Below are 16,395 nucleotides of genomic sequence, written 5' to 3' on the forward strand. Positions count from 1 at the left end.
TGGACAGTCTTGAAACTTCCAGGAAGATTATGCAGGGACTTTTAGTCACCGAGCTTTCTGAATCCTTTTTCAGACTAAACTGTGAGGATGGTGAGAGGCAGGTGGGGGTGAGAGGCAGATGGGGGTGGGATGGCAGATGGTGAGAGCCCAGATGGGGCAGCGTGCCCTCCACCCAGATGACTGGTGAGAAGAGAAGGCCCTGGAGTCCACAAGTACCCTGGAGACCTATGCAGAGCACGGTGCTTCTGCAGAGGGGAGAGAGGGTTCCCAGCAAGAAGGGAGAACATCTTCGAGGATATTCAGTGCTAGAAAGCCGGGGAGGGGATGGGCCTCCCTGTCGCTCAGTGCCTGGTCCACAGGGCAGGGCTGTGGGTAGGTCCCGCATTCCCTTCTGGCTGATGTCTCCACGGGGCAGGTGGCTCGGGGGGAGTGGGGAACAGCTCACAAACGTTCTCTCTTCAAATTCCCCGGCTTCTCTTTAGTTGATGGAAATGTCTGTGACTTTCCTACGAGGGGTGTTGCAGAGGCAAAGAATGAGAAAGAATGCACGGCAGATGTTTAAGCTGCGATTTCATCTGGCTGCACGTGACTTGTTCTCCACCCGTCCCGAGCACGGGCAAGTCTGGGGCATAAGGGTGTCTGCGCAGATCTGGAATTTCACACGACCTCATCCATAGGCACTGTGACCAGCTGCTTAGTTTTAAAGTTATCATTCATAATTTAAGAGAGATGACTTCGCTGAATATTTTTAGAATACAAGTCAGGGCTTAGGACCAGAACCCAAGAGAACCCACACTATCTTGTTAATTTTGTATTGCTATTATGCTATTAGTATTCTCTTATAAAATAATCTTATTTGTTCTAATAACCGATACCTAGTGATTATAGTTAGTGGATGGCATCTCTACTTAATTAAGTAAATCAGTGATTTTACTCATATAAGGCTAACATTAAATACATAGACTTTGTAGTACTTTTACACATAGAACATGCTCTAATATCTAGTTCAAAAACTATAGCCCCGGCCTGCAAGCATTGTACACAGTTATGGAGTTAAATTTGATTTAAAAAAAAAAAAAAAAGAAACCTTCCGATGTCTCAGTAGGGCTTTGGGTATAAAGGTATAACATGATCACCGCCCCCCAAACAGAACATACAGAATTCATTCATATATAATATTGTAAGAGATCAATTAGATAGCTTCGTAGCTACTGATGAAAATCTTACATTTTAATCAAATGAAGAAGAAAAGCATAGTAATTAAAATTACTAATTATATTAATAACCATCAATGAGAGCTGCTTCCCAGGAGGTATACTCATCCCACACTTAAGTTATGTATCCAGTTTTATTATTTATTTGCTATGGCTGCATTTTCTCCAGCTAGAGAAATCTGGAAACTTGAAGACAGGCCCTTGTAATTACTGCAAACATTCAAATATCTTTCCAATATTGATTTCCTGAGATAAAAATCAAAGTATCCTGAACTCTAAATGTCAAAGTGAAACATTCTGTTCACTGTCAGAAAAGTCCTCCCTCCAAAAGTTTACTTATTGATACAACCCACACAGAATGAAAAAACACCACGCCAAACCCTCCCTTACTACCTGGTCAAGGGACGCAGACGTTTTTAAATATTGAGAGCTTTAAAAATTCCTTCACAGTTAATTCCTCAGGCAACACCTTTTGATTTTTAAGGCTCAAAGCATTCTGGATGTATTTCAAAACCCCCAAACGCACAAGACAGCCACATACCCCACCAAGTATTTCAGCTAATAGTCCCAATTAACATAATAGTTTGAAAACTCTCAAAAATCACATTATATCAGAAGCCTTACCCTGGTTTCACTTTCGCTGAAGATCTCACTGTTTGCCACACAGGCAATCAGGGAGCTAAAACTGTAGTTAAAGTTTCTGAAGTGCATCTTGCTTTCTTACAGTGAAAGCTACAGCAATTCCCGCGGTCAAGCCCCAAGTAAGGTTCCTTTACCAGAGGCTGTAAGTTCTTTCTCGAGCCGTCACTTATAAAGCACCGAGGTCCGGCCCCCACCGGGAAAAAAAAGCACCGCTTCCAGCGCATCCTGTTTGGACACCAAATTCCTGAGTCAAGTCCTACTTGCTCGCAGGCAGGCAGAGACACAGTGTAAGTTTCTACTGGAAAGAGGTGACGTCAACACCTTAGTCATTTTCCCTATGCTAATTAACTTTGCTTGGGGAGGATGGAAAAAACTGCCGAGGTTTGCTTTGCAGCTGCTTTATCTACCCCTCTTGCAGCATAGTTTCCACTGGTAGTAATTCCATTCAGCCACTCAGTCACCAGGCTCCTCGGCTGAATGGGACGACCCTTCTTAAGATGGAAAATGTTACAGAAGAACAGGAGGAAGGTCTACAGCAGTAAACAGTAATTAGCCTCCAGGGAACTCTCAAGGCTTGGAGAAACCTGGAAACCGAAGTCTTGGCCAGTTGTTTGATCCCTGTAATTTCCTGAACACTTAAATCAAAGTTTCATATGTTGGGGTATTAGAGAAAACATTTTGAAATCGGTCTTGGTCAATGAACTCTGCTTTTAAAGAAAAAGTGGACTTCATTTTGAAATACGGCCTTTTTTTTTTTTCTGATTAAACTTTATTGGAGGAATGTCCTAATTCCCACTTGTATTTCACAGTGAGAATGTGAGAAGAGATCCTAGGATTTTCATTGGAAAACTTTATTATTGTAATTTGAGAACCAGGAATATGCCGCACTTTGATCATTTTCTAACAGCTGCTAAATTCGGGAAAAGATACCAAAATATTTTAGAGGATCTAGCCTCTGAAGCTGAGAAAAGAAACATTCAGAGGCTGTCTGCTTAAAGACTCATAGACTGAAAGTTTTTGTTTTTGCTTTAATTAGGAAAGGAAGAAGAAATAGAAAGAATGTACACTACAATTGAAGTTAGTTCAGTTGGCCTTTTTTCAGGTAAGATGTCTGGTCTTGGAGAAGCACACTGGATGTCAGGATACCAGTTCTTTGAAAAGGCTGCAACTCTTTTTTTCCAACTTTTTATTTTATTACTTTTTAAATTGAAGTATAGTTGATTTACAATGTTGTGTTAGTTTCAGGTGTACAGCACAGTGATTCAGGTATACATATCTATATCTATTCTTCTTCAGATTCTTTTCCCTTATTGGTTATTACAAGATATTGACTATAGTTCCCTGTGCTAAACAGTAGGTCCTTGTTGGTTATCTCTCTTATATATAGTCGTATGTATTTATTAATCCCATTTAACGGCTGCAACTCTTTGAACTTCCAAGTACTTTGCCAGTTTAGGTCCCTATGGCAGAGTCCTAGGTCCTTCCTACTCATTATCACCTAAATGCAGTCTCATTATTTATAAAAGCATTCTCTAGTCTAGAGGCAGACACCTCTTAAGCTTCCAAAAGTTAAGTGGAATCCTGCTATTCACATTTAAAAATTAACTTCAAAGAATCATTAAAGTCAGCCAATAATAAAAAGAATATATGCAATGGGAAAGAACAAACCAGAGCATTTATCCCTCCATAAAAGGAAATGCGAAGTCTTCTCGGATGAGTGAGCACTGCTTAATCTCCATGCATGGTGCCCTGCTGCCAGCTGTAGGGTTATGCAAGAGACCAGTTATGGCGTTTGCTTTGCCAAATTACCCGTAACTGCCAACCCAAGAGATCTAAGTGCATATGTTCTAGAAGAGTTTCAAACTGTGAAATAGTATGGCATGCATCAAACGCCAAGAGGAAATGGTCCACTGGGTGGTGCTTGGTTCCGGGAACTGTGCCCTGGGATTGGCTGCATTTCGGTGCAGAGCCTGCAGCGTACCCTGGAGGCACATGCAGGCTTTGGTGGTGGCCTGGGGGTGGCAGTGGGCGTATGGGAGGCCAAGGGGAAAGGCACGGGAGGTAGAAGTCACAGAAGTGCATTCCACTCCTCCAGAGCGGCTGTCCCTCCTTTTCTCTTTCTCCTGGAGTCCACCTTGGCGAATAAGGGTTAAAAGGAGATCAGAGGAGGAAGAGGAGGTTAATTTCACCATCTCCTTCTCCCTTTCCTCCTCCTATTAAAACTCATGACATGAAGCTCCAACTCAGTCGTGTGGGCAAATCTGGAACATTTCTGTTCATCTGAGACAGCAGCACTGAACTCACTCAAATTTACAACTGTGGTTTCATTAATACGGATGGGATTAAAAAAAAAAAAAAAAAAGAAAAAAAGGAATAGTGAGGTATTTGAAGATGGTTCAACTGTCTTTGCTCCTAGAAATAAATGATAAATGATAGATCTTTCATTAGGCTGTCCAGAAAGCCTCCCCAAACATGCAATTCTGTACCTGCCTTTGAATTGATGGTAAGCTCCATCTGAATCATATTTAGGGAACTTGAGTGCTTCCACTTCTAGATCAGAGAAAGGGGCTCAAAGTGGTGGTCGACTGTAGGGAGGCTGGCTTGGAGGCCGGCAAAAACCACTGGGTCACAAAGTATACCTGAGAGAGATGGCACCTAGGGTCCAATAACACAGGCTTCCCACGGCGTGAGAGGTACGGAGCATGGACCCTTCATGGTGCTCCAAAGCCCCGGCTGGCCAAGGGGACAGACACCTGTCCCTGAACCCAGAGGGCCTTCCCTTTATCGGCTCACCTGACAGTTCTTGCTAGGAATGTCCACTCTTCGACTGCACGTCTATTAGACATGAACCTGCACTTCTAAACGTCCTATGGTATTTGTCTATCCCCTGTGGTTTGAAAGGCAAGTACCTTTTTGATTCTTGTTTGCAAGATGGATGTAAGTGATTTGAAGAAAGCAGGGCCCACAGCAACGTCTCATTAGAACTCTTGAAAAGCATACTAAAAATTGCACTTAAAATAGTAAAACAGAAAGCAGAAGTTAGAGAAGAAATGAAATGCTTTAGTCCGCTGAAAGCTTTAGATGTTTTGCGTTTCTTCCATTCGCGCCGTTAAAAATCTTAAATGAATCTCTTCAGCCTGCATTTGCCTCCTCTGGCTCCAAGCAGTGAGAGCATATTTTCATTAAGAAGTTTCTATTTTCAGTGAGGAACAATTGTAGTTTATGTCGAAATCCGTCATTCCCATTACAGCACTCTTAAAGCATAGTGAGGATGACCTCAGCACGCCCATTATAAACCCCAAGGAGTTTACAACTACGCCAAGAATGTGCCACCAGTGAAGCCTTCTACAGAATGACCACAGAGAGAAACCGAGTTCTGACTTTGCTGTGCAAATCAGAGCTGAGCGAAGAAGAAATCTGCAGAAGATCTCCTGGGAGGGAAAATGGCACACCTGATTGAGATCAAAGGTATCAGAGAGTTTCTCTTGAATGCCAATTAAACTTGCGTTTTAATGGCGCTTTTAGCTTCTGAGATAATGGGATAGCTTTACTGTTACTTAATATTCGTAACCCTTCCCTTTATAATGTGGAGCATTGTTTTCCCAACCTAAGTCACTGCACACAGGAAAAACACAGGGGCCTCTGAGTCATCTTTATCACTTCCCAGTCTAAAAGGTGTTATTAACCGAGGGGACAGTTCTTGCCCTCACTTGGAAACCAGGTTAATATCAACTTCCGAGTTGCAGTGAAGATTGAACAATCTGACATAGGCGGAGTGCCCAGTATAGTGCTTGAAACACAATCAGTGGTTGATGCATGTGAGTTGTGTTTCTAGTTCTCATTTCATCGGTAAGGATACTGAGGTTCAGGGCGTCTCACTGTGTTGAGGAGAGTCAGGACTCACCCTGATCCTTTGATTGCGGATTCCATGGAACTATGCTTGCCTCGCAGCAGTGCCCTTTGGTACTTCCCCATCTCCATTCTCTCAGTCCCTCTGGCATCCTGGATGGCTTCCTCTCCTACGTGCCCCACTGGTCAATGGAGGGGTCTCTAGGTTCTCTGTAGCCTCCTCCACCTGGCACTCCTGCACAGCATTTCAGGCGGCCACAGTACCTTTCTAAGTGGCCTCGCTGTGGCCAGTTTCTTACTGCTCCAAAACAGTGCGTAATTCCCACAACATGAAACTTCCCGAAGCTGAGCTTGATCACGTTCCCCTCCTACTGTAAAGATTTCAGTGACTTCCCATTGCTCTGTAGGTTAAAGGGGAAGATTTTCACTTGGTATTCATCCATTTGTCAATCCACGCATCTATCTACCCATTTGTTCTTTCACCCAAGCACAGTTCCAGGTGTTGGGGGTTCAGAGTTGAAGACAGACAAAACTCTCTGCCCTCATGGAGCTTACATTCTAGATGGGAAAAAAGGAAAAGAAAAGAAATGAGATAAATGGGTAAAATATACAGTGTGTTTAGATAGTGGTAAGTGCTGGGAATAAGGCAGAGATGAGGGATAGGAAAAGCTGGGAAAAGGAGAAAGAAAGAGAGAAAGAAAGACAGAGAGAGAGAAAGAAAGAAAAAGGAAGGAAGGAAGGGAGGAAGGAAGACTAGCCAGGGAAGGCGTCCCTGAGAAGATGAAGGAAGGAAGGAAGGGAGGAAGGAAGACTAGCCAGGGAAGGCGTCCCTGAGAAGATGACAGGTGGGTACATCAAGACCTGAAGGAAGTGGCGGAGTGAACTGTGAGATGCTCGGAACAGCATTTCAGGCCAGGGAACAGAAGGTACAAAGGCCCCTGGCATGTTCCAGGCCCAGCAGGAGGCTCAGGATGGCTGTAGAGGAAGGACGTGGAGAAAGTGGTTGGGAGCAGGGCCACATGAGACCTTTAGCCATTGGAAGGTCTCTGGCTTGCATACTGATATCAGAAGGTTTTGAGCAGAGGAGAGGCATGAACTAACTTCCATGCAACAGAACCACTCCAGTGTCTGGGTTCAGAAAAGAGGGAAGGGACAGGCTGGGGGCAAGGCACCCCTAAGGCACGAGACCTTCTCTGACTATGGAGCCCATGACTCCTCTAGGCAGCCCTCAGCTCTGCCTGCTTTCCTCAGTTCCATCAGCCAGCTCCTCCCTAGTTTCTTCTCTGCCTGCCAAACTTCTATTCATCCTTCAAAGCCCATCACCAAACATCCGTTCTCCAGGAGGCACCCCTCTGGACTTTATGTTCTCTCCCTCCTTTAACCCCTGTGACCTCCCCCCACCCACCCCCCCAGCTCTCAGTGCAGTCTGCCTGGCATCCTAGTTATGTTCTTACCTGGCAATCTCCCTACTACAGTGAGAGCTGCTTGAGGGCACCACCGCTCATCCTGCCACTCCCTGGAGATGCGGATAAATGCTTGGGAAGTTCAGGGACTACACCAGGGAGGGTCCATCTGAGACGGGCAAAGAGCCAGCATCCACCAGCCATCAGAGGGCCAAGGCCATCTGTGTTCCTACCTGGAGGGTTTCCAGTGTCTTTGGTTTGAACAAAGACCTCCTTTTCGTTGCAGGGGGTGGTAAAGGTACAAGTTTGCTCAGCGGGTGCTGGTCACATTCCAGGGTGCACTTCCTCTGTGCTTGCTGCATGGTGGCTCGCAGGATGTCCAGGCACGGGACTGCACCACCAGCTCCAGCCTCTGAGGCCCCACCCCCCGGGCACTCCCAGAGGCCTTGTGACTCTCCTTAGGGGTCTACGGCCGGGGTCTCGACAGCCCTTTGTCGTTTGGGCAGAACGTGTTCAATTTAATATATGTTCACTTGTCTTTATCAAATGCCTATTTTTTAGGGTGTGTTTTATAAGGTGCACAGTAGAGAGTAGAATTTGTAGAGAAGTTACAAATAAAATGCTTTTATTGGCAGATGTACTAAAAATCTTTCATCCATGAGGTTCATGATCAGAAGTGTTTGAAGGCCTATTGTCTCAGCAGTAGGGTGATTAAATTCCCAATTTTCTGCTTCTTTGTGACGATCACGTGTAAGAAGGAGAACCGGAAAATATTCTTCTTTCTGATTTCTAAAGGCGTTTCCATTTTTGTTCTCTCTGAAGGGTAATCAGGGAATGGGCTGGGGAGCGGGGCAGAGCCAGATGTGGGCTCAGGAATTTACTGCTCACAGAATTGCTTTATTACTGGTAAGATCTGCTCGCGGCCACAGGGAGGGGACTTGTATGAAAGAAAATGTAAAACAAAGCTGATAACCATTTTTTGTGGGACTTGGAAAGTTCTAACCAGAACTCCTTAGACAAGAGAGTGCCCTTGTCTCCCACTACAGGGGTGATGCCTATGAATTCTAAATCTGAGCTGAGGAAAACATCTTTAATGAAAATCACCTTTATGTTTAATAACCATTAATCTTCTGAATCTGTAGGATAACACAGAAGAAATGATATTAATACTAAATTTCAGCCTGGATCATTTTTGATACTTGGAAAAAAAATGGAAAAGCCTGAAATATCATTTGATACTTTACACAGATTAGTACAAGATAGTATACAAATAATTTGTATTTCTGAGATAACGTGGAACTTCCTATTACTTAATTTTTTTAAAAAGTGGCTTATTGACACCAGTGCCACAAATGATGGAGGCAGTGGTGAAAATGCTAAACGCATGTTTTAGCAGAATGGCAATCATGCTCTGTTAAAGCTTATGGTGGAAATGAAGGAAAAATGCAATCACCCTCAAAAAAAAAAAAAAAAGGAAAGAAAGAAAAAACATAAAGTAAAATAAAATAACCAACTGATTGGGGAAAAGTAGGGAGGAAAGCATGTTCAAATAGATACCTTAAAAGAGAGGTCACAGTTCATCCAAGATTTCATCTTGTTTGTTAAATTCCATGTGCACTTGAAATCCCATTAACTCTTTTTTCCTTATTACCTCAATCTTTCCCTAGTACGTGAAGTTAACCCCCCCTCTGTCACTTCTTGGAAACGCACTATTTGCGATGCTTAAGACGGAGAAATGGCCATAGACAAATCAAAGCTATACTTAATGACTTGGAGACCAGCAGCCGCGGATTAAGGGAGGTAACATTTATTTAAAGCCAGCTGGGGCCAAAGCCCCCCTAAAAATCCTTCTTCAATTGTTCTTTTTACTCTATTCCTTTCCAGACCCACTTTGCTTTAATGATTGATTTTCACTTCTGCTTTGAAGCTATTCTGAAGCCAGGGCACAATCCTGCAGTGACAAAAACCTGGACAAGAACACTGGTACAGGGGTTTCCCTGGTGGTGCAATGGTTAAGAATCCGCCTGCCAGTGCAGGGGGCATGGGTTCGAGCCCTGGTCCGGGAAGATCCCGCATGTCACGGAGCAACTGAGCCCGTGCGCCACAACTACTGAGCCTGCGCTCTAGAGCCTGCGAGCCACAACTACTGAGCCCGCGAGCCACAACTACTGAGCCCGTGTGCCACAACTACTGAAGCCCGTACGCCTAGAGCTTGTGCTCTGCAACAAGAGAAGCCCCTGCAATGAGAAGCCCGCTCACAGCAACGAAGAGTAACCCCCGCTCGCTGCAACTAGAGAAAGCCTGCGCACAGCAACGAAGACCCAACGCAGTCAAAAATAAATAAGTAAAATAAATAAATTTAAAAAAGAAAAAGAAAAAAAACCCCACAGTAATGCTAAAGAAACAGAATGTTGGGGGAGACCATGGTCTAATAAAACTCAACTTTAAAAAAAAAAGAACACTCGCGCAGGGGTGGGCTGGTGACAGGCTGCTCTTGTGTTCTTCAATCACCAGGACCTGGTTACCTTCAATTCCAGCTCCAAAGAGCTTTCACAACCCCAGACTGATTCATTCCCGCCAGTAAATCCCTTTACATTCAAAGGATGAGTTCGACGCTGCTGTGTGAACGCTGCCGGAAAAGCCCTGTTCCTCTCATTCTACGTTCCATACTCATCTCAGAAGAACTGACACAACTAAAACCCTGGGTGGCACGTGTGCTGCCTTGAGGCAGGCCCGGATCCTGTTCTGGTTCTGGTAGGTTCTCCCAGGGAACCTGGCACAGCGCTGGGGGCACGCAGACACTCCCTCAATACCAGGTGAGTGACCGGCCAAACCAGAGTCGAAGGTCAAAAAAGAGGAAGGGGAAAAGAATGAGGTCAAACCGAACTCTGGAAATCTTTAGCACCAGATATGAAACCCAGTTTTCAATAACTTGGCTACGAAGAGTTTGTATCCGCACCCAGTTTTCAATCTCAGGATCTCAGCTCAGAAATCATTGTCTTGCCAAGTTTGGGAGAAGAGAAAAGTATTATGTGTTCTTACCTACTCTTTCCATTACCACCCCCAGGCCCCACTTCCGTGTCTGTTGTTGGGAAGTTACCGACTGGCACCACTGCGTATGCTGTCTTTTCACACTGACGTTGCCTTCTTTGAGGATTATTTAAAAGTCTGATAAGTCGCCTGAGGAACTATCTCCTGTCACCCCATGTGGGTAACACAGTGATTCAAAACATACTTAACAAACAATAAACTATAAACACAGGACAAACAAGGCACCACCACAACTTGGATATTAACAGTCACCATGAAAAGCAAGAACGATCATGCCAACTTTGTTCATTAGGAAAATTGGGGTGTTTATGGCAAGTGACTTAAAATTTGCACACCCATCTTTGCACCAGAGCATCTGAGAAGTAAGAGCTGCCTCCTTTCCATCAAGTCTAGAATGGCCAGGTTAGTTTACTGGTTGTGAATTGGCAGCCCCCCTTCCCCCAAATAAAAATATTAGTTGTCAACATTTAAAAATTGGGAGGTTTCACATAGAAATCGAATTTCTGGTTTCTTTGGGATTAAAAAAAAAAAAGGAAGATGTGACAATAATGGGCCCAGAGGCCCATTCGCAACGGTTGAACCCTTGGCTAAGCCCCTGCTTTTTGAATACCAATGGCCCCGTCGCTCCCGACCCCAAAAGCATCTGAGTTTTTGGCCTCTGGCTTAATTTAGTAAGTCATCGAAAATAGATTAGTCACCTGCTTTGAGCCAGATACTGAGAGGTAGGGATACGCACAAAGCAGCTTACCCATCCATATCCCCGTGGCTCAAAATGTTCTGTGTCAAATAATCTACTCCAAATAATACATTGAGAGAGTGTGTCCCTCGCTCCTTACACAGCAATTCTTTATTTTTTTTTCTGGCTCAACACATTTCTACGGGTGACTACCCGGGCATTTGCAGGACATTCTCTATACTCCTGAAATTATACTCTCATGCAAGTGAATGGTGGGGACGTTATTATAAGGCTGACCTAGATTCCGCTCAAACGTTTACAAACCACAGTTGGTTTCTTTAGCAATCGTTAGGGCGACATGATTGGGCCATACCAGGGAGGCACACAGCACGACTGAGAATCAGAACTTACGGATTTCTACAGAACTGGCTTACGATGAATGAAGACAGAAGGGTTTTGTTACGACCAATATTCAATGACACGGTTGGAAAGATGATCTAAAAGTAGACTGAGATCCAGGTATTCTCAGGGTGTGGCTTTTAAGATAGTTTTTCAAAAGATCATTTTGAGAAGACAGCATTTTAAACTGCTCTTGTAAGATTCTAGGATACAGTCTGATCAATCTTCTTATGTTGAACTAACTCTCAGGAAGACAGAGGCTGACTTCAGCCCTGAGTCTGAGCTGCCCTGGCGCTTCCATCCCGAGGGAGGTCGTGGTGGCACTACTGGCCCTGTGGAGGAGAAATTACGTGGCACATACAGTGATCAACTGCCAGGGTCTGCTGAGCCCCACTTCTGCTCTTGTAAACCCCCCAACCCACCAAAACCCAACAGTTATCCCCTGAGACAGAGCTTCTTGTGCATGAGGTTTATTAGGGGGTTCTTCTGGGATCAACACCCAGGGAAGGAGAGGAAAGCAGAGGGGAGGGAGGGGAGGGGAGAAAAAGAGGCTGGGCAGAGGGACAGTAGGGCTACCATGGGGTCCCACTGGCAGCCTCGCTGGTCCTGTGGGGTGTTCTGAAGATGGGGTGACCCTCGTTGGAGCAGAAGGGCTGGGCCTTGATACCCAACATTGGTCAGCTCTGGGATGGGGGCGGTACCTTGAGAAGGAGGGGACTTAGGGGGGTGGCTCTCAGCTGAAGTCATCCCCAAAGGGGGCAAGTGACAGGGCAGCTGGGGGACAAATCCATTATTCTTGAAGGGACCTGGGTGTGTCACTGTGTCCCTCAACCAACCAACCAATGAACCAATGAAACAGACCCAAAGTCAACGAACCAACAAGACCCAAATTCAAAGATCTGCACCCTAAGTTAATCATCTGAAATTTCTCACAAATATGACAGACTTTAAACTGGACACCATGAAAATACGACTGATTCCACTCCAAATCATTAGCTCATCTCCCCAGGTAAGGAACTTCTAAAGGAATATGGTAGTGAACTGTGGTACACTCGATAGTTTAAACTTTCAGTGTAAACCAGCTCAACTAACACCTTGAATATTGACTCAATATTTTTTTTTAAATCATTTTGATTCTTTTTTTTTTTTATTTTATGCTGATTACTTTTTTTTTTTTTTTAATTTTATTTATTTATTTATTTTTGGCTGTGTTGGGTCTTCGTTTCTGTGCGAGGGCTTTCTCCAGTTGTGGCAAGCGGGGGCCACTCTTCATCGCGGTGCGCGGGCCTCTCACCATCGCGGCCTCTCTTGTTGCAGAGCACAGGCTCCAGACGCGCAGGCTCAGCAACTGTGGCTCACGGGCCCAGTTGCTCCGCGGCATGTGGGATCTTCCCAGACCAGGGCTCGAACCCGTGTCCCCTGCATTGGCAGGCAGATTCTCAACCACTGCGCCACCAGGGAAGCCCCCTGACTCAATATTGACTCAACTTCCGTTTCCCTCCTAGGAGTTTATTCTAAGGAAATCCATAGGGCTGTGGGCAAAGATTCAGATGCAAATACATTCCCTGCAACGTTCTTTATGCAAATAACACATAAGAACAAGCTAACCATCCTATCAGTGACCAGCTAATAAATATGCTGAATCAATAGACTATAAAGCCACTCACACCTCACAGGAAGGAAGTGAAAACTACTTAACAACATAAAAAGATGTTCACAACCTGCTGTTAAGAAAAAAAAAGCAGGTTTCAAAGCAGTGTTTACTGTTGTGACTCCATTTTGGTGAAAAGAAAAAACATGCATGTTAGTATTAAAGAAGATTGCAGTGTTTTCCTTTTTCGCTTCTTTGGACTTACTAGAATTTCTACAATGCACATTTATTACTTTTGCAATAAGAAAACGGCTTTTCTCTTTCCCCTCCCCCTACTATATGTTCTATATCAATGGTCAAGGAAACCATGGTTAACAGATACACTAAGTAAGGTGGAAGGTTAGTCAGAGAGGAAATCTACTCCTTTCTTTGCATAGTAGTCTGGTGTCATGAATTTTAATTCCTTATGCACCATTCCCAAACCCGGTATTTTTAACTCATTAATATTTTGGAGTGCCAACTGTTGGAAGAATCCCATGTCTTACTTAAATACCTTTAAAGACAGGGATTTCACCAGAAAATATTTATTTTGTTTTTCTTTGATAAGCTCTCCTGGCAGCCATCTTTATCTGGTGAAACGCCCGACTCATCAGCTGTATGGGCTGACCCAGTCTCCATGGAGTCGAGGTCGTGCACTGGCCAGCACAGGGTCCTGTGATTCTGTCCGACTCCACAGTGTGGGTCGCTAGGCTGAGCACTGACTTAGTGTAAGCAGACCTCACAAAGCACATTCTGCAGGCTCCAGAGTGTGGTCATCAGAGAATATCTGATCTTGGGGGGAAAATCTCCCATCCGGGTCTTTCAAATGTTCCCAAGGGGGATGCCGTCTCAGAGCAAAACTATCAAGTTCTTTCCTGTCACTGCCATGTCACCACATCTACTGCTTCCTCATCTGTGTGTTTTTCCTCTGTTCTTCTGTCCCAGAATCACATCCAGGTATTTTTTTTTTTCCTCCCTGGCACAGTTCTGCCCTCTGCATCTCCCTTCTAACAAGACTGGAACATACCTAATGAACTTTTTACCATGACTGCGTTAATGATGACAGCTATTTAAAGTATAAGACCTCCCAGAGAATTTGTATTTAATCAGCAATTTCTGGAGATCAAAGTCTCAGCCCCAAAGGAAGGCATCACTAAGGGGCAAGTTCCACGCAGCAGGTCAGTTATAGGGAAAAATTCCTTGGACAGGTGGGCTCTTCTGGGGACGGGTGTTGCCTACCTGGAGATGAGACACACATTTTTCGAGCATCTACATCGAGCAGATTCTTGTCTGGGCTGTTTGGAGTTAAGAACAGACGTCCACGCCTAAAGAAAATCATTCATTTGTTTCTTGTTCAACCACCATTTAACAAGAATCTACTCTGTGCCTTCTCAAACTCCACCGCTGGGTCAAATTATACGTATTACATATTCTCATAACACTGGGGACCTCTAGTTCTTAGTATTTATCATATTTTAACTGGTTTCCTCCACTAAACTAAGGGCAGACCAAGTCATGGACCCTGGAACACTTGGGACCCTCCATAAATATTTGTTGAATAAAGCATGCAGCTAAGTACCTGACTCTTCACTGCAGGCACAGAGAAGAGTAGGGCATGACTCTTCCTTCAAGAACTCACAGTCAAGTCAATCGTGAAATTCTTACTAAGCCATTACCAGGTGTCCAGTACTCTACGAGGGGGTTCAAAAGCCTAAGTCACAGTGCCTGACCTTACAGGGGCTTAAGATTGAAGCTTGGGAGATAAGACTGCCACTCCAGTGACGTGATAACATGCATGAGTCCCATCTGTGCTGCAGGCAGTAAGAGCTCAGGATACTGGAGGTGGAGGGTGGTGATCAGTGATGATCTTATCTCAATACCCCATTAGTCCAGTTACAGAAAGTCCTGTGGGTTAAGGCCTTGAGAATAGGGTTAGATTTTAAATAGGTGGGGAAAGGATATATCCCTGTATTTTCTCATTACTACTTGAATAAAAGGTATTAGGAAAGTTAACATTTTCTTCACTCACTACCGTGCAGAATCAAATAAGGAGCTGCTTTCATTAAAAGACATATACAGTTTGTCCATTTTGAACAAATTTCTTTGAGTGCCTGCATTTTGGCGCGGCACTGGTTAAGTGTTGGTGTTTGTTAATCTCATGTCCTGGATTTCTTGGGAAATCCTACTTTTGCTACTTTGATTTATTCCTAAAATACAAACAATTCGCACAATACATGTGGCTACATTTTTAATATTTTGGTAAAAATATCAAAATAAATGAACATATTAGACAAAACTCTTCTGTTAGTTCACATAGCCAAACTGGGGCTTGGGGAATAATGTATCCATCAGTGTGCGGGCAGAGGAGGACGCAGGGAGCTACTCTAAAGGCAATTCTGGCAGATGGCATTTTCTGAAGACAGTTGCCACAAACCTCCTATCCCACATGCTCTTGTAGAACCTTGCCATTCCCCCATCAAGGGGAGGGGTGTGTATCTTCCACCCTTGAATGTGGGAGGGCATTTGTGAGTGTCTCAACAGACACCGTATGGTGGATATGACACCATATGACTTCCGAGGCTAGGTCATAAAAAGCCATGCACTTCCGCCTTGTTCTCTTGGAACCTGGTCACCATGTTTGTGGGAAGCCCAGGCAGCCCGTGGAGGGGCCCACGTGGAGAGGAACTGAGGCCCCTGGCCCAGAGCCCTGGCTGAGCTCCCAACCGACAGCCGGTATAACTTGCCAGCCATGTGAGTGTGACATCTTGAGAGTGGGTTCCCTGGCGTCCAGCTAAGCAAACCCAGCAGACGCCACGTGGAGGAGGGAAGACCCGTCTCCGCACGAATTGCAGATTCATGACCAAAATAAAGGATTGTTGCTGTTTTAAACCTTTAAGTTCTGGGTGGTTTGTCTCCCAGCAATAGTAACTGGAACAACATTTCAGAGATGGCAGAAGTGACAAGGCCTTTGTAACTGATTAGACTTGGAAAGCAAGGAAGGAAAGACCAAAGTGACTGACTGCTTTCCCACACAGAGTAGGATCCTTAACAGGCAGAGTGGGAGTTAGAAGAAGGGTAGGTGAGGGGTTGAGGCTGGGATGGTGACTTTGGCTTCTTGCCATTTATATAAAGTGGCCTGCTTTTCACCTGTCCATCGACGAGAGGTACACAACATCGTGGGGAAGAGTGTAGACTCTGGAGCCAGCCTGTCTGGGTTGGAGCCCTGGCATTGCCATTTCCTAGCTGTGTGACCTTGGGCAAGGTTCTTAACTCCCACGTGCTTCAGTTTCTTTGTCTGTAAAAGGAGGATCACAATAACAGAACCTACCTCATAGGGTGGTTGTGACATTAATGACCTAATGTCTAAAAAGGGCTTGGCACAGAGGAAGTTCTAGGAAAGTGTCTGCCGTTGTGATCCGCAGAAATGTGGGCTGAAGAACGGACTTACATAGTGAGGTGGGGTGAAGAACGGCCTCTCAAAGACATCCACGTCCTAATCCCTGGAACTCTGAACACGTGACCTCACATGGC

At 44.7% G+C, this 16,395-nt stretch overlaps 1 protein-coding gene across 2 annotated transcripts in view; it reads right to left on the reverse strand.

Annotated features, from left to right (window-relative positions):
• The window catches only part of RCAN1 (regulator of calcineurin 1), a 94,829-nt gene that overhangs the window by 6,803 nt on the left and 71,631 nt on the right, over positions 1-16,395 (reverse strand). Inside the window, exon 1 of one of the 2 annotated variants that reach the window (XM_068547020.1) lies at positions 1,839-2,101. The exons of the other annotated variant lie outside the window; for it this stretch is intronic. Coding sequence (XP_068403121.1) covers positions 1,839-1,925 — 87 coding nt within the window. The 5' untranslated portion in view covers positions 1,926-2,101. Of the gene's footprint in view, positions 1-1,838; positions 2,102-16,395 lie in introns of those variants that run through there. 2 annotated transcript variants of the gene reach the window in all.

This window comes from Eschrichtius robustus, chromosome 6, assembly GCF_028021215.1.
Source record: "Eschrichtius robustus isolate mEscRob2 chromosome 6, mEscRob2.pri, whole genome shotgun sequence".
In the NCBI taxonomy this organism is placed as follows: Eukaryota; Metazoa; Chordata; class Mammalia; order Artiodactyla; family Eschrichtiidae; genus Eschrichtius; species Eschrichtius robustus.